The 18,716-nt window shown below is 41.0% G+C and overlaps 1 protein-coding gene and 1 long non-coding RNA gene across 9 annotated transcripts in view; one reads left to right on the top strand and one right to left on the bottom strand.

The window, feature by feature from the left end:
• ADGRB3 (adhesion G protein-coupled receptor B3) overlaps nucleotides 1-18,716 on the top strand; it is a 471,033-nt gene that overhangs the window by 350,765 nt on the left and 101,552 nt on the right. For all 8 annotated transcript variants that reach the window (XM_080388812.1, XM_080388813.1, XM_080388817.1 and 5 more), the window contains one exon: nucleotides 16,981-17,107. In XM_080388812.1, coding sequence (XP_080244938.1) covers nucleotides 16,981-17,107 — 127 coding nt within the window. The remainder of the gene's footprint in view (nucleotides 1-16,980; nucleotides 17,108-18,716) is intronic.
• Nucleotides 7,019-17,103, bottom strand: LOC308064391. Its single transcript, XR_013928360.1, has 2 exons — nucleotides 17,032-17,103; nucleotides 7,019-11,757 (listed from the first exon to the last, which is right to left on the bottom strand). It is a non-coding gene; the product is annotated as an uncharacterized lncRNA (long non-coding RNA).

Genomic DNA, 18,716 nt, shown 5'->3' with positions numbered 1-18,716 from the left:
TCTCTGGACACACTCCAGCACCTCAGTGTCCCTCTTGCAGTGAGGGGCCCAAAACTGAACCCAGGATTTGAGGTGCAGCCTCACCAGTGCCAAGTGCAGAGCAACAATCTTTCACTAGTCCTGCTGGCCACACTGTTTCTGATACAAGCCAGGGTGCTATTGGCCTTCTTGACTACCTGGGCACACTGCTGGCTCATGTTCAGCTGGCTTTTGACCAGCATCCCCAGGTCCTTTTCTGCAAGGCAGCTTTGCAGCCACTCTTCCCTGAGCCTGTATGTTGCATGGGGTTATTGGGACCCAAGTGCAGGACCCGGCAAATCTCCTTGTTGAACCTCATACAATTGGCCTTGACCCATCAATCAATCCACCCCATCCATATCCCTCTGCAGATCCTTCCTACCCTCAAGCAGATCAACACTCCCCCCGCCAACTTGGTGTTGTCTGCAGACTTACTGAGGATGCACTCAATCCCCTTGTCCAGATCATCAAAATTAAACAGAACTGGCCCCAGTACTGAGCCCTGGGGATCACCACTTGTAACTGGCTGTCAGTTGTGTTTAACCCCACTCACCACCACTCCTTGGGCTTGGCCAGCCAGCCAGCTTTTTACCCAGGGTAAAGTACACCTGTTAAGCCATGAGCAGCCAGTTTCTCCAGGAGAATGCTGTAAGAAATGGTTTCAAAGGCTTTACTTGTGTCCAGGTAGACAACATCCACAGCCTTTCCCTCATCCACTAAGCAGGTGACCTTGTCATAGAGGCAGATCAGGTGAGTCAGGTAGGACCTGCCTTCCATAAACCCATGCTGGCTGGGACTGGTCACCTGGTTGTCCTGCATGTGCCACATGATGTCACTGAAGATTATCTGCTCCATGACCTTCCCTGGCACCGAGGTCAGACTGACAGGCCCGTTTTTCCCCAGATCCTCATTCCGACCCTTCTTATAGATGGGTGAAATACTTGCTAAACTCCAGTCAACTGGGACCTCCCCAGTTAGCCAGAACTGCTGGTAAATGATTGGAAATGGCTTGGTGAGCATTTCTGCCAGCTTCATCGGTACCCTTGGGTGGACACCTTCAGGCCCCAAGGACTTGTGTTTGTCTAAGTGGTGCAGCAGGTCACGGACCATTTCCACTTGGATTATGGGGGCTTCATTCTCCTCCCCATCCCTGTCTTCCAGCTCAGGGGGCTGGGTACCCAGAGAACAACTGGTCATACTGTTAAAGGCTGAAACAAAGAAGCCATCAAGTACCTCAGACTTTCCTCATCCTTTGTCACTGTGTTTCCTCCTGCATCCACTAAAGGATGGCGATTCTTCTTAGCCCTCGTTTTGTTGCTGATCCATTTACAGAAACACTTTTTTTGCCTTCTATGGTGGTAGCCAGATTAAGTTCTAATTGGGCTTTGGCTCCTCTTTCAGCACATGGGGATGATCTGCTCCTGCACCTTTAAAATTTCCTTCTTGAAGAATGTCCAGTGTTACTGGACTTCTCTGACCTTCAGGGCTGCCTCCCAAATGACTCTGTCAACTTTGTTTCTAAACAGGCCGAAGTCTTTTCTCTGTAAATCCAAGGTAGCAGCTCTGCTGACCCCGCTCCGTACTTCTCCAGGAATCGAAACCTCTTATCATTTCATGATCATTATGCCCAAGACAGACTACAGTCATCAAGTCCTTTGTTCACAAACAGGTCCAGCAGGTCGCCTTCCCTAGTTAGCTCACTCACTAACTTTGTCAGGAAGTTATCTTCCCCACGCTCCAGGAATCTTCTGGACTGTTTCATCTCTGCTGTTTTGTATTTCCAGGAGACATCTGGTAAGTTGAAGTGCCTCATGAGAACAATGACTAGAAAATGTGTGAGACTTCTCCCAGCTGCTTATAGAATATTTTGTTTGCCTTTTCATCCTGGCTGGGTGGTCTATAACAAATTCCCACCATTATATTGGCCTTGTTGGCCTTTCCCTTGATTCTCACCCATAAATACTCAACCCTATCTTCACCATCTTTAAGCTCTAGAGCAGGGGTCCTCAAACTACAGCCCACGGGCTGGATACGGCCCCCCAGGGTCCTCAATCCGACCCTGGTATTTACAGACAGACAGACAGACACACACACGCTGGGGATTGGGGGGGGGGGGGAACCAAGCAGCTGCAGATGACTTCTGCCATTTCATTCACACGCTGGCCCCCTGTATTAAAAGTTTGAGGACCCCTGATCTAGACAATCAAAACACTCCCTAATATACAGGGCTACACCACCACCTCTCGTCCCTTGCCTATCCTTCTGAAGCATTTATAGCCATTCATTGCAGCACTCCAGTTGTGCAAATCATCCCACCATGTTTCTGTGACGGCGACTGTGTCATAGTTTTTCTGCTGCACAATGGTTTACAGCTCCTTCTGGTTTTTGCACATGCTGCAGGCATTGGTGTAGATTTGCTTCAGCTGGGCTATTGAACCCACCACCTTTTTGGGGGGAGAAGCCCTAATTCCTACATGACCATTCTCAAGCACTTCCATGCTTATTAACACATCAATAACTCTTGTGTCTTTGCTGCTGCATGGATCTCCATCCTCTGCCTCCACTGAGAGAGCACACCAAAGGACCTCGCTAGCACACTGTCCCTCAGATATTGGCATGCCACCCCCAGGCTCACTACCTCTAGTGAGCTTGGTTTTATCACTTTAAATCTATTTTAAAGCTCTTTCAATGAGCCCTGATAACTCCTGTGCAAAGATCCTTTCCCCTCTTTGAGACAGGTGTATCCTGTCTCTTACCTGCAAGCCTCCTTTTGTGTAGACCACCTTGTGACCAGAAATCACAAAATTCTGCCGGTGACACCAGGCTTGGAGCCAGGTATTGGTGTGCTGGATCTTGCCGTTTCTTCCCTCATCATTCCCTGCAATTGGAAGGGCAGAGAACACTGCTTGTGTTCCTGACCCCTTAACCATTTGTCCCAGGGCCCTGAAGTCTCTCTTGAGCTCCCTCAGACTTCCTGTTGCAGCTTCATCACTGCCTACCTGAAAAATCAGTAATGGATAATAATCTGTGGGCCGTGCCAGGGTAGGAAGCTTTCTCCTCACATCTTTAACCCAGGCCCCAGGGAGGCAGCAGACTTCCCTAAGGAGCAGGTCTGGTCTGCATATTGGGCCTTCTGTTCCCTTCAGAAGGGAAGGACATTCCTTCTGTCACAATGACCCATCTTTTGACTGCAATTTTGATGCAGGGCATAGGCTGACTTAACCTCAGCAACACTACCAAGCTAGATGAACCATCATCCTCATTATTGTTTGGTTGCACTTTCAGAGCCTCATACTCATTATGCAAGGACACCTGTGAAGGTGGGGTAGTCACAGAGGAGATGCACCTGCTGTGCTGGGTGGAAACATGTTGCCATTGCTCCCAATCCCTTAAGTCACTGTGCTCAGCCAGACAGAGAGAGGATAGGGAATGCTCCATATCATGCGTCCTGTCTGCCTGTCGGGCCTGTCTCAAGGAAGGTAGGGTGTGATTCCTGCAGTCTGTCTCTCTCTTGCTCTCCCTGTTACTCCTTAACCTACTCACCCCCTCCCGGAGCCCTGTCACTGAGCGGAGGAGCTCCTTTCCCCGGGCGCGCTCCCGCAGGAGCACTCACAGCTGCCATCCCGTGCTGGCATAAGAGCAGGGCACAGCCAGCAGCGTGTTCCCACCAGGGCCCTGCCTGGGCAGCTGCATCAGTCATGGTGGGTGCAGAGCTCAAAGAGGCTGCGGTTTTCTGCTGGGTAGGCACCATTGCTCCGTGGCTGAGCTTCAGCACCTGCCCTGCCCTGCCAACTGCCATGCCGCACTATGGCCTGTTCGCCCACCCTGTTGGCAGCGCTCCTGGCCGCTAGCACTCCCTAAGGGCTTCTTTTATAGGTGGGGAGGCTTGGCCGCCCTTGCTCCTGGCCCCACTCAGGTCCTGTCAGCTGCCGTGGCACCAGGCAGCTGAGAGAGCTGAGAACCTCCTCCTGAGGTTCCCTTGGTTCAGGAACCCCCAACTGTACACCACACTGGAGCGCTTTGCTGCCGATCATGCTGGCACCAGAGCCACTTGCCTCAGCAACATATATGCGATGTGGAAGAATCAGCAATGTGACTAATTTGAAAGCAAAACCTTTAAAGCAGAAATAATAGTTAAAGTATAAGCTGGACTGACCAGGTGAAAGATTAGTTTAGCCCCAGCATCCTGCCAGCCAGAGTGGCTATTAACAAATCCGTAGAAGAGTGCTTAAGTACAAGATACTTTTATGCAGCAGATATTCCCCTGGTATGTCTTCCAGATTCCAACAGGTTTGTGAGGTACAGTCAGATTTTTTTTATCTTTGTGTACTGTAGCCTTAAAAGATTCTTTTGACTTTGAATTTACTTAATCACTCTTTCAGGTCACATAATCTTCTGTCATTTATAACCTCCTGTGGCAATAATTTCCACAGTTTAACTACACCCTCTGAGAAAAAATGCCTCTTATTGTTTGTTTTCAGTATACAGCCTAATAATTTCATTTAATGCTTTTGCATCTTATATTACAAGGAATAACAAACAGTCATCTCTGGTTCTTTTTCACCATGGCACTCTTACAGACCTTTACCAGAACTCCCTTGGCCACCTCTTACCCAGACAGGAGGGACTTAAGTTACAGAAGTGGCCTCATGTCTTCTGTCCCCTTGTCCCCTTTCCCTATAGCTTTCCTAGTTCCACTAGATCCATTTGAGTTTGGAAGAGATCAGAACTGCATACTGCCTTTAAAATGTGGGCATGCCACAGATTTTTTAGAGTGGCATAGTCATATTTTCTGTTTCGCTATTTCCAGCCCCCTGCCGAAAACTAATATAACTGAAGAACACATCATGTGCTTGACATGCTTTAGCATCTTTGAATTAAAATATACACATAAGTTTTCTCCAATGTGTAGTCAATAGAAAGATGTTGGCTTATATGTAATTTTAGATATCATTTAGCTGTCTGAGAGATCAAAATATAGTGCCAGGTTCTGATGTGAATTATACTGAGGATACTCCATTGAAGTTGACAGGTCCAATCAATATACAGCATGCACTGACATGAAGCGGATTCATGACATTCTCTGAATACTATATATGCAGAGACAATGATTAGAATTGCACTCATTATGTAATTTCTAGGAGATACATTCTAGTTAATAAGCTTCATGTACTTAGTATTCTATATATAATTTAGATTGAGTAGTGTAATCTAAATTAATTGTATTCTTTATTTATTACACCTTTAAAACATCAAGTAGGTTTTACTTGATGTAAAAACATGAGAACGTAACAGAATGCAAATTACATCAAATATAAGGATGCTGTAGCGGTTTGTACTTGCAACACTATGTCTGACTGAAGGGAAAGGCATTTCAGATTTGGAGTTTTCAACTAAAGCACGCTACATCTGTGACACAGCACAGATAGACAGACAGACAGCTTGTGATATGCCTTTCGCACCAATGAGAGTTGATTCCATTCTGCAAAAACTGCAACTTTAACTGAATAATGCCACTGTATATATTTTATATACGTATACTTTCAATATTTTATATGATAGATGTTGTAAGCATCAAAAATGGTATATGAGACCTCCACATAAAGACTGAAGTAAATAAATACAGCACTTTATTTGGTTGCATTTTCTTTTGAGCCTAGGAGTAATTTATCTTCACATTTTTATTTTGGCCTCGAGTCCTAGAGATGTCTCCTAATTTTCTTGTGCCTCATGATGAGATTCAGGATGATACTGTCCATCTCTGTTTTAAGGCTTTCAGCTGAAAGGTGCCATACAATGTGAATAGATCATTAGTGTATTAACATTTATTATTTTGGGACACTTTTTTCAGTCCTTTTCTACCATACCTGAAGGCTAAAGAGTACAATTTCATCAGCTGACAGAAGACAAGCCCATTATTACAACCCCTGTACCTGCAGAGCATTGGGAGTTTTTATGTTGTTTCCCACAAGGAAGCCACACACAAACAAAAAATATTCTCAGGAGATGGAAGAAAGTGGATAGGCTAGTAAGCTTTTCTCACTTATTCGGTCAGGCTTTTTTTGGCATCTAGTTAAGGCACATACTCCCCAACACCTCCTCTATCCACTCTTTTTTTTTTTTTTTAGACTGACATAAAAACATTTATCCAGTCTTATATAGTTTTTAACACCATCAGTCACATTAGTCTAAACACACAATCTAGCTGACATGCGAGTAGCTGAAATGGATGTACCAGAGGAGTAAGAGGACTTAAATCCTGTATTGCCTCTGTTGAGTACAGTAAATTTTTCTGGGACTTCCAGGTATACAGTTGTTACAAATGCATCAAATATATTGTACTTGTGCCAATCAAATTCAGAACATGTCCACAGAATCCACCAGACTTTGTGCACCGCAGTGGCCTCCTCTGCAACATATGCCCTTACACTATTAAGTCAGCACAATCCCTGGTACATATAGTTCACTGTTCAGTGATGGCACAGTGCAGACCCTCATTCTTTTCACAGCATTTTTGAGATGAAATATGGAGACATCTGTTTTCGTGCTTTGTGATCCAGTGTGATGCACATCTCCTTCTTCTAGCCTCTGTACTAGGCACTCCTTGCAAAAAGCACAGTGGAACAGTTTAGAAGTTATCTCTGGAAATTATCATTATCAGCTGACTAGTTTAGTTGAGACTACCATTACAGAGGCATGAAGTGGTATTGAAAAGCATGTCAGTTAGGTTGTAATTTACTGGGGAGTTGGTCAGTAAATAAATACACTTGGGAAGAGTCAGATGAGCAGTAGCTCATATAACTGCATCCCAAAGTGACTACATTCAAACCACTGGAGTCTAGAAGCTAAGCAGACACATTAATAAGTCCTAAGGTAATAAGCTTTACTGAAAGGCAAGAACATCAGGCCTAAGACCAGCCTGGAAGAGTCTAAAATATACATTAAGGAGGTGTCTCTTACATCTTTTTCTTCTAACAAAAGAGCCTCCATTTCGTAGATCTGTACTTGACTTTATTTTGACTCTGTAATAACAATGATTTTCCCACATCTAAAAAAAAAAAAAAAAAAAAAAGTGCAAATTATTAAGGAAAAAATATAATGTCATAGAGGTTAGCTCTGTGAATGATAGAGTTTTCAATGTACAGCTTCTATCTATCAGCTGTAGCAACATCTGTGTTGTTTAGCTTTGGGTTTTAATCAGTTTTTAATCAGTTTAAACACTGTAAGAAAGCTTTGTGTTTAGCTATATTGCATTACAGTTGTGATCATCTAGGTATATACAAGGCCACTGCATCTCAACTGCTTGCACAGGTTTGTTGTATTGCCCCATTATAATAAAGTCTTAGTTATTACATGAGATAGGTGGATACTTGCCACTATAGGTGCCTCAATCCTTAATGGACTTTGTCAGACCTCCTTTCCAGTCACTGTATGACTCTGGAGAATGCTAAATCCAGAGGTCCTTATGCATTTTATGTTAAGCTGATTGGCCACCAAGTCTGCATTCTAATGTGCTCAGAAGAACCTCAGCATTAACTGTCATTAAGATACATAAACAGGTTATCTCTCTGGCATTCTTGACTGTGGCCTTTATTTAGTGAATTATCTGCTACATAAAACATGGACAGCACATGTATGAAGGCCTGTACTATAGTTCTTTCGCCCAATAGTTCAATGATTAGAAAATGCACCCAGGACAGGTGAGACTTACCCAAGGTGAGATCTCATCTGTGCTTGCAAAATTCAGAACCTTTTCAGGAGGAATGACCAATTCAAGGGGCTGTAGGGCACAACGGAGTAAGAAAGCTTCTTGAACGCCCTCTGTTCACCATTAGTCCTATTCTTTCATATTATAAGTAATATTGATTGTCTGAAATGGGAAGACTGCTCACTTTTACAATCTGTAGTTAAGGTTTTCACTGAAGAAAGGGTACCCAACCAAAGATATTAAACATCAGTCACTACAAACCCCTTGTCACCTTAAACCAGCTAATTACTATGCGTCTGATCCCAGTCACGAGACAATAGCGGACTATATGCCTTTGTCCTATTCAGGAATTTGTATCAAATGTGTTTTTAATGTGTAGCCTGATAACCAATAAAAGATTTTGTCTTGGTTCAGTCAGTGCACACTCTGACTCACCAAAGAGAGAATAGGGAGATAAGCATTACTCTTATTGAAGCAGTCGTTAATTAGCCAGTCAGGTACACAAGATAACATCTAACAAAGAGACATCTCTAAGGAAGAAAAAAAATACTTATTTTAATTAAGAGGGATGGTCAGATTATCTCGCAAATAAGAAAGAAATCAATGCATGTGAGGAAAAACAGATTAGATCTATTTAGACTCCTGGGGAGGACTTACCAAAGAGGATTAGTTATAAAAAGCAAGTGTCTTGCACAAGAGGCCTGAGGCCTAACGTATACAGAACTCTTTATAAACTGAATGTTTAGAAAATCTTGAAGAATAACAGCTGGATAAAAGGGGAGACATACTGCTGACATATCCTTGTGTGAGCAGAACGAATGCCAGTTTTATTTTATCTCATTTTTTGTGTTTTATAAACAAAAGTAACTGTGCCCTATTTTTGTTTGTTTGTTTGTTTTATCCCAGCCTGGCTTGAGTTAAGTTTATTTTCAAAGTGTAAATCAGACAGAAAAAAAACCTTTACTTCTTTCTTTGAAATTGGACACTGAAACAAATTAGCTCCAGTTGCCATAGCTCCACAGTGTGTTCTTCAGGGAACCCACAGGTATCAGAGCTGTAGGATACACAGTAGGACTGTGTAGGAGCAGCACATGGCATCATAAGATACAGCGGAGGAGAGGCTGACAACCAGGAGGTTTCTTAATCATGCAGCTAAGATATGAAGGAACACGTACAAAACCTGAGGATCTTCAGAGAACATGTAACTGATGTTCGAATGCTCAGTCTGCTGAACAAGTAATACTGAATGGAGCAGGAACTGGAATGCAGGTGCCAATCCCTGTCTTCTTGCAGTAGGGCTACAAAGTCCATGCTTTGCTTCACCTTCTGGCCCAATGTATAGTTCTGTTCACTAAGCACCTGCTTCACCAAGAATTGGTGAGGGTACACTCACTCCAAAATATACTGTAGTCTGGGATTAGGTCATCAGCGGCAAAATATCTATTCAACATCCCTCATGCAGAGAAGGAAATCTAACTCGCCTTTTCTATCTCACAACCACTGAGTTGTTACATAACAGGGGGACTCTCTGTTTTCCATCTTCAAAGTGAACCCAACTTCAGGTTTTGAAAGGTATGATGTACACATCTAGCTTCAAAAGCAAGCTCAGCTCTGTTTTGCATCACCAGAGCAATGAGCATCCTTTCAGTGCCTGACCACTTAACATGTTTTATTCTGCCATTCTCATTTTGTGGATTAACTTTCTTCTTGCATTATAGTTGGAATCTCTGGAACCTAACTCAAAGCACTCTCTGAGGAGGCTGTTTTTCATTTTATCTGTCCATTCAATCTAGAATAGCATAGGATGTTATAACAGTAAAAGTAATGGAAGCCCAGCCTCCGGTCTTCCCCTCATTAATTCCCTTTCACATTTGTTCCTCTCCCTGCCGGTCATAGCTGGCCTTGAAACTTGAACTAATGAAACTTTGCTTTATTGCTGATCTTGTCATTTGGAAGAAACATTAATGATAGCTGCAACCCTGATCCAGGCTTTGACATTCTTAATTTCCAGGATAAACTTTAGAGCCCCCAATCTTTTCCAGTCCCTGACAATACACAGTTTTCAAGGATCGCTTTTGCTAGGAGTACCTGTGAATAATAGTATGGTGTGAAGGGTTTCATAGGTTGATCACTGGGAGAACACTACAATTTTTCCTTAGATCACCATAAATCTATGTAAATATTTATATCCTGAACAAACAAATATGAAATATTTTACTGATTTTATTAAGACTGAAACATATCTAATGTTATCATATAAAATTAACCTAACTAAACCTGAGCAATTTTATATGTATCCAAAACACTACTAAAATTACTACTTTGACAACATACATTTTAGCATAGCAAGTCTCTATATGACTTTGCCCCAAGAAGCCAAATATATCAGACAGCAGCTTAAATGAAGAGCCTGATCTCTTAATGTACCCACAGTTAAGTCATGCATGCTTGCAAAATGTGACATGATCCTTTTTGCCTTGGTCACTCAGCATTATCAGGTATATCTCCCTTTTACAGTGAAAAAAATCAGCAAAAATGTATTGAAATGAAAGATAAAATAAGAGTACAGACTGACAATTAATGAGACCTCATTAGGAAGGATGGGAGATGGCAATTCGCTGTAGAATTTATGGTGAAGTTGACCAGTTTGATTCCATTATTGCTTGTATGAAAATAAGAAATTTCACTCTGTTGCTTCCTGTAGTTTCTAGGAAATCATCATCTTGGGACAAGATATCCTGGAGGGGGAGTGTGGCCTTTTGTCTGCTCCATTCATTCTGGAGGTCCATAGGGAAAGAAGTCATAGTTCTCATAAATCCTCAGCAGATACCTACATCTTTTGGCAGTGTGTACATAAGGAGGATCGTCCAATACTTAATCCTGCTCTGCTTTATCAGAGTGCATCTACAGGGTCAGACAGAGATGAAGCTATGGAAAGTGATTGGTTTTCCTTGATTTTTTTTATGCACCAATACTCATCCTCTTAGGAGATTTCCTCTATAATCTTGGGAAAGGGGGGAGAATGCTCTTGACTAAATGTCCATCCATTAGGCTCTTTAAAATACGGAAACAGAGCTGAATGACTGTAGTTTGTCTGATGTTGTTCAAAAAAATTAATGGCTCCTGTAAGTTTAATAGTGGTAAGTATGTGTTATAGCAGTAGTACAGAGCACCAGTAAACAAGAATTATACAGCAGGGAGGCAGGAACCCCCTAGTATTTGTCTCATCCCATTTTTGTAATATCAGTCCTTTAGAAATTCTTTTCCTTTTACACTTTTACACTTGCAGTACGCTAATTCCAGGGCAATTATTGATTGTAGCACAGCTTATGCACACCGTGTGCTAGATCATGCCCTAAACTGTATGGACAGGCAAGTTATAAAGAGTAAGAAAATGTTCCCCCAAGCGTTAATGCTCACTTCCTTAGCTTCCCTTTTGATGAGTCATTTGTATATAGTAGTCAAACTGATAACCAAAGCAATTCCTGATCTTCCCTCAGTCCTTCTATGAGTTGTACATTATTAGAAAATTAATGTAACTGTGTATGCTTATAACTACAACAGCTCGGTTATAAAACCTACTTTTTAGGGTTTAATATCTTATCTGGTTCAAATCACATTGGAATAAAACTTGGTTTCCAGCCCAGATGCACATTTGTTTTACAAAAGAATTATTCAGATAGGATTTAATTTTCATATAAAGATCACCAAGAAAATTATTTTTTCAAAGATTTCTACTTTTCTTGGTGAAAAAAAAAATCACAAGTTTCTCATAGAGGAATAATAAACAATTCAATGCTTGAATTGGAAAAGTGGCCTTATTCTTTAGGAAAACAAACCTCCCATAGTATTCTATTGGAAATCCAGTTGCAAGACATTAATCACCCAGCTTTTTCTTCTGACACCATACAAATCCAGACATCCTTTTTGGGACATTTGCAGTATTTTAGACATGCAGTCATAAGGCAGTTATTTTTGTCCATTCCATTTCTTTTCATTTCCATGATTTCATGCATTAGTTTTTCTAAATCCTGTGAGAGGAAAAAACCCCCTAAGTCATAATCACATAATGTTAATCATATTAACAATATCAGAGTAAACAATACTTTGTTAAACTACGGTTTTATGTATGAATTAAACAAAGTGTTTTTGCATCTACCTTTCCGTTGTGGGTTGTTTTTTTTTTTTGTTTTTGTTTCTTTTTCTTTATTCCTTTTTTTTTTTTTACTTTAGGAAAAACTATGGATATAAACCAGATGTTGCCATATACTACTGGTGGAGATAAGATTGATCACGGTAGAAATTATGCTTACTAAGGGTTAGGTCAAGTCTCAGACAGATGGACATGCACAACTGAAAAGAGACTCCTGCAGTTGAGCTTTCCCTATGGCTTCCCTGGGATTTTGAGTCCAGGTGTAAAGCAGTAAGCAGGTGTTAGGAGGACTTTATCTTCACTAATGTGCCAGCCAGCACATCTGAACAGGCACAATGATGTACATAATCTGCTACTCATAACAGCTACGAGCTTCTTTCCTATCTTTTGCTAGGCTAAAAAATTCTTATGTCTGCATTTTCCATATGCTTCTCATCATTATATGTCATTCTTTACTGAGAATAGAGTTGGAGTACCAAAGTTTGCCCTAAAGGAAAACCAGCACCTAGTTGAACAGGGGAAAAAAAAAAAAAAAAAGTACTTGCCCAAGAAGTAGGGAGAATTAAAATTATCTCAGGAGAAATGATATTTTAGTTTTTTAACTTCTGTGTAGTTTACTTTCTACAAAGCTGTTATTAAATACTTAAATAATAGCTTCTTGCTATCTATTACTTACATTAAGTTACATTAAGTAATGTAACTTAATGGTCAAACAGGTTTCTCACCCTACTTTAAGCACAGATATCAATCATCGGAGAAACTACTAAAGTATGCTACCATCATATATGTATAGCCAAGATGTTAACTTTTCATTCATGATGATCAAAACCCCGGCAACTATTTGGATCACTAGTTGCCAGTATGGAAGAAAATAGTGAACGGTATCGTTAACTTCCTTTTTCTCTGTTTCACAGTATCTCCCTCAAAAAAAATCTTTCATTTGAAAAAAATTCTTCAAAATAAACTAATAAGGTATGGACAGTGTACGATATGAGGTGAAGTCTTTTACTAAGTGAGGGGTTTTAATAGCAATGTCAGAGCTGATCTTTATTCATCAATATGTTAGAGTAGACAAAACAATGTAATTAGTAAGATATGTATATTATTAATTTTAACAAAATATGTCAATAGCAAGTGGTAAACTGTGTATTGAGACCAAGAAAAATACTGCAAAATAATGGGAACATAGTTGCTAGCATAGTAAACATGGCTTCATCATCAGTCTGTGTCAGATTGGCAGTTGTGTCTGTGAATGATTTTTTTATTCTACTGAAATGCTCCTATCCTATAAACTACATTTCCATTTCAATATCTGAGACAGTCATATCATTGTTTTCAGTAGTGAGCATCACTTTTATATATCATGCAATATTGCATAATACATTTTAAAGAGTAAAAATCACTTTATTTCTTCTGTATCATACACAATTGAAATACTTTTCTGTACATCATTTGGCCATCATTTTTATTGCACAGTATGTTCACAATTCTTGATTAGAACTAAGAAGTTTACATTAAACTCTGAAAGGCGTTTAAAAAGACACTCCAGTATTCCTCTAACTGTAACACTATTCTGAGAAGGACACACAGGCAAATGTTTGAGCTGATGTTTTTTTGGTGCTTTTGCCATATTAGCCATAAATTTACGGGCCCGTATTACATCCTACTTAGACTTTTCCCCCTGCTTCTCTGCTCCCCCTGCTTTCTCCCCTGCCGCAGCTGCAGGATGACACAGGATCTGCAATGGTGAATCTATCCTTCTTGGGAATTCCTATGCTTATATCATGGGAATTCTGCCAGGTTGATTAAATCATCTGTAGCTCAGCGAAACTGTACAAAATTGTCAATAATGGGCATGATCCTACATCTATATTTGCTACCTATTTTCAGTTTGATAATTTTCCTTGATATAAATAGAGCATGTGTTAATAGTACCTGTCACACTTTTATAGGTTTCTGCATAACAAGAAAGATCCACAGGACTAATAGGTACCCTTTTGCATATTCATATGATAACCCTAAATGTTAGACATGTAGTCAAAGAAAATCACACCAAAAAGGAAAAAAACCTTTCAAATATGAGGCAGATTATGACTGGCCCAGAAGAGTTGCATTATAAGAGAGACAGATCATAGATGGAGGACTTCATAAAAAGTATAGCATTGAGATGTACTAAATATGATACAATCATTTAACTTCATATTTCCATCCCTTATCTACTTTATACCTAAAAAGAAATACTGATTTTATGTCAGCAAGTCAAAAGTCCAGCATCTCTCAGTGAGTTTATAATCATACATTTACTGTTTTGCATGCATGAGCAGTGTGCAACAAATTGCAGTAACACTTCTTTTCTGGATTCTGCTCATTGTTACATGTCTCCTTCATGGGCTTAGTATAACATTCTGCACAGCTTCTGTCAGCCATTATTTCAACAGACTACAAATATATTTATTAAAGATGCTTTATTATTATTATTTTTAACTGCATTGGTTAGAAAAGAGAGACCATATTTAATCACTGAATTTTCATCTGGTACATATTCAAATATAATGCTGCTAGGCAAGAAATTGAAGTGTACCATTGAAAAAATGAACAGAGATGTAAAAAGAGTCAATACTAGACTGACTCTGCTCCCGCCATGTCAATGGATGTCGTATTGTTATATTCAGTTAGAGCACTTTCTTCATTTCAGAGCGCTTTTGGAAATTCCTCTGAAATTTTCATTAGTATTCAAGAAGTGCAAAAAGGTGGAGTGTATTTGTAATACCTGGTGATACAGTACAACAGTGAGCTTCTCAGTTACTGTATGATGGAATTTTGTATTTGCACAAGTGACCTGAAGAACAGCATGAACCCCTCTAAACCTAGGGAACTGCCCATGATTTATACTAATTTAAATATAATTATAATTGTAACAGATGATTGGTTTTAAATTAAATCAGTCTCTGTGTTTTCTATCTTTTATAAATAGAACTTGTCTAACTCTATGTTTTGGACAGCATCTGCAAGGATTTGGTGCTAACTTGTATGCATTGTGCATCCAGCACTTTTCAGCATAGAGTGGATTCAATATATTAAATCTTATTCTCAGGATGAATATATTAAATCTTATTCTCAGGATGAATAATAACATCCTTTTGTTTTAAAACACATCAATTTCTCTTAAGCTATTGTTATTTAATATTTAATCAGCCCAGATAAATGCATTTCATATGCCCTTAAATATGTGTCACAATAAAATAAGAGACAGGAAAGCTAATAAAATAGATTGATTAAGTTGTCCAGAAGATAATGCTTCAGAATTTAGAATATGTAACTATGTTTTTCAAAGTGGAAGTTGATTTAGCCTGTGGCTCTCTGAAAGACACAATTTGTGAAGGAAAGCTAACAGGCAGCTTTAGTGGCTTGAGGAATTCATGATTTTCTCTCAATTGTTTCCCTTGGTTGCTGTTTGTTTTGTTTATTACAGGATACTGTTCTGAAGACAATAGTGTGTAAGGGTTACATCTGGTGTGTGTTCAAAAACTAGTGGTGCAAAATGCCGAGGTTGGCTGGGGTGAACTGCTCTCCAAGAGCAGGCTTGGGATAACAAATTGCCTTTGCATGAGGGCCCTGGCATGTAGAATCACTTACAGAGGTGGGTTGTCAAGGCAGAAGAGGTGAAACAAGGGTGATCAGAGGGCCCGGAAATTATTATGATTCCCCCACCTTGTTTCTCCCACCTTCGTTTTTCTTTTTTCAAGTAATTTAGTGACCTGAGGTGAAATGGACAGGAATTGACAGCGCGCGCACTGCTGCTGGCAGCAGAGTCGCTGCAGTTGCTCCCTGGACATGAAAGGAGGGGGGGAAAGAAGAAAGAAACCCAGTTGTTGTTCTCTAAACATGACACGTAATAGATAATAGGTTTGCTTTAGTTGCAACCTACCCCTTTTTCCTATAGAAATTCCACCCCCCCCCACCCCCCCCCGCAGTTCAGAAAAAAGGAGAAATGATTTTTTGTCTCTCCCTCGCTCTCTTTGCCTGCACAAAGAAAACGTGGGTTGATACCATTTTTATTGTTCTGCTGGGGTGGGTTTCAGACCTCGCATTAGCATATTGAATGTCTAATTGAATTCGGGGGCTGTGTTAATCATCTTGTTTTGTTTAGGGGCGGTTGGTGGAAAGTGTCAGCAAATGATCGCTTTGGCTTGGGGTTAGCGTGTTGCTGCCACCCCAAGAAAAAGAAATCAGGAAGGGGGAGGGAGCTGGGGAAAGGCGAGTTGATTGAGTGATGTCTGGAGGGCGAACTCGTGTCTCTTTGGTGATGTTGTGTGCTGCTGTACTGAAATCCACCCCTCTGCTGGAGCTAAGGCAAGAGTTGGAGGCATCTGATGCTGCCGTTTCCAGGGTGAAATTTCTAAGGCTGATCACTAAAACAACAACCAAAAAAATCAAATATCCTCAGCAAAAATAGACGTCAGAACAGAAGATCCGGCATTTCCCGGTCCAATTGGCATAACCCAGACAGGCGTTTGGGAACCATATGCCTTTAACCTAGCCACACACACGAAAGAGGGGGGGGGGGGGGGGGGGGGGGGCTGGGGAGGCGGAGGGTGTGTGTGAAAAAAAGACACTACAACTACCGACCACCACATTTTTTACAAAAGGGCCAGAAACAGAGCCGGTAGGAAAAGAGAGAGAGAGAGAGAGAGAGAATGAGCGAGAGCGAGAGCGCGAGCAAGCCTCCCCCTCTTCCCCCGATGAGTTTTTCGCAGTGCTCTGTGGAGGCTCGGAGGTGGCTGGCAGCGCAGGGGGCGGCTGCTGCCGCGGCTGGCGGGGCTCCGCGCAGCGCAGCGCAGCGGCCGGACGGTCAGCACCGCCGCGCCGGACAGCTCCGCGCCGCCCCGCGCCGCCCCGCTCCGCGCCCGCTCCCCGCCCGGCCGCGCCGCGCCGCGGGGGCGCCGGGGCCGGTCCTGCCCCACAACAAGTACCTCTCCGCTGTCCGGGAACTAGACTACACTCTCCTCGCGGTTAAACTGCGTTTTCTCCGCACGGAATTGGCCGTCAGGCGTAATTATCCCCATTTCCCCCACCCCCACCCCCCCTCTCTCCTTTGCAGGAACGACTCTTTGGGAACCTGGTCCACCCAGGGATGTAAAACTGTGCTTACCGATGCATCCCATACGAAATGCTTATGTGATCGTCTCTCTACCTTCGCCATTTTGGCTCAGCAACCTAGAGAAATAGTAAGTAACAAAGGGGGGTGGGGGGGGAGGAAAATCCAGTTTTAATGCAAAAGGCAATAGCGGGGGGGCTGCGGGGGGCTGGGGGGGGTAGCTGGTCGAGCTTTCCTCTCAGGTATATTTCAGACGTTGCATTGAGCAATTGTTTAATATCGCAGGTAGGCAAACGTCGGTCTCCTGGTGTCTACAGTGTCTCAGAGAAATGAATTCCAGATTCTATGATATAACTAAATCCTAGTGAAATTTGCATGCTCTCAGGCTCTGAATTTCTCAGAGAAAGCCTTCTAATTGTGATGCAAATGTGTTGAAAACTTTTGTATTGAACAATTATCCACTCAACAAGCTTTTTTAAAGGTTGCAAGCCTTTCCAGGGGAATGTACAGGGCTTTATTACTGCTCTTGGTAGGAAAACCCTAGATACTGTAGTTAAACAGATTGCAGATCTGCATTGGACATTTTCAGCACAGATATTCTGTGTAGTCTGTTGATATGATGTAAGAAAAATAATCAAGTTTTCATGAGAAAGAGGCAGCATTAAGTGTACAAGCAAACACTCCCAATATTATTGAATGCAAAAATAGCTAAAAAGCAAATATTTGTGAAGTTATCCTGCTAAAGCATGATTTTCCTGGTTTTGGAAGCATATGTTCAGACTCTTTTTAACAGCAAAGTAGATCAGTTTGGAACAAAGTGGTTGAAATAAAATGTTACTTTCTCCCTGAGATCTGGCCTAAAAGTACATCAGTCTTACCTCCTATTTGGGTGACAAAAGGTATCTTGATAAACGTAATTTACAATACATCCCTGAGGCTCTAAAAAGCTTTTTGGTAAACCAGGCACGGTATCTTTAAAAACTTTTAGATCTATCTTTTTTCCATTTGTATTAGCAAATACCATGTCAATTTCAGACCATAAGCACATTCACACATGGAGGAAAAACCTTACCTGATATTTGGCGATAATAGTTTCTTTTACAGCAGGGATTTTCAAGGTCATTTATTTATTTTCATTTTTTATTAATACACAGAGTATAAGTTAAATAATTTTAAATTTGAAGCTTCTTTACAGAAAGCTTGTGATATTGTTGCCATAGATATCTTGCCACTCCTAGACAGAGGCCCAAGGAAATTAAGCATGTGAGAATAGTGGATTGAAGTCAAAGTTATTAAAAGTCAGAAAGTTTGGTAATTCTGCAACAAGCATGAATCGAATTCTGGGACAATTTACCACATGATCTTTAATACATTACAGTGAAACCAAGCTGTTTGTTTAACACACAATTCTAAACATTGCTGTTTCTCAAGAGAAATATATCTTTTAATTAATTTTATCTGGGAAGTAGTTTAAACTTCTGCTAACATCACAGTCTCCTATTACATTGTAATATTACAACTTTATTTCTCAAAATGTCATGCAGGTATTGCAAGACATTTTAAAGCTCAAAGGTCCCTGAGGAATGTACCAATAATTAAGCAGATCTCAGAGTTATGTATGGATCAGTTTTGGAATTAAGTTGATTTCTGCTTCATAAGTAATATTACTAAAGCTATCTGTGACAGTGTGACTGCTTTTATCATTTTGCTTTTGTTGGTGGTTTTTGTTTTTTTTTTTG

This window comes from Falco punctatus, assembly GCF_963210335.1.
Source record: "Falco punctatus genome assembly, chromosome: 5".
Lineage (NCBI taxonomy): Eukaryota > Metazoa > Chordata > Aves > Falconiformes > Falconidae > Falco > Falco punctatus.
This window is presented reverse-complemented; position numbering and strand designations above follow the sequence as displayed.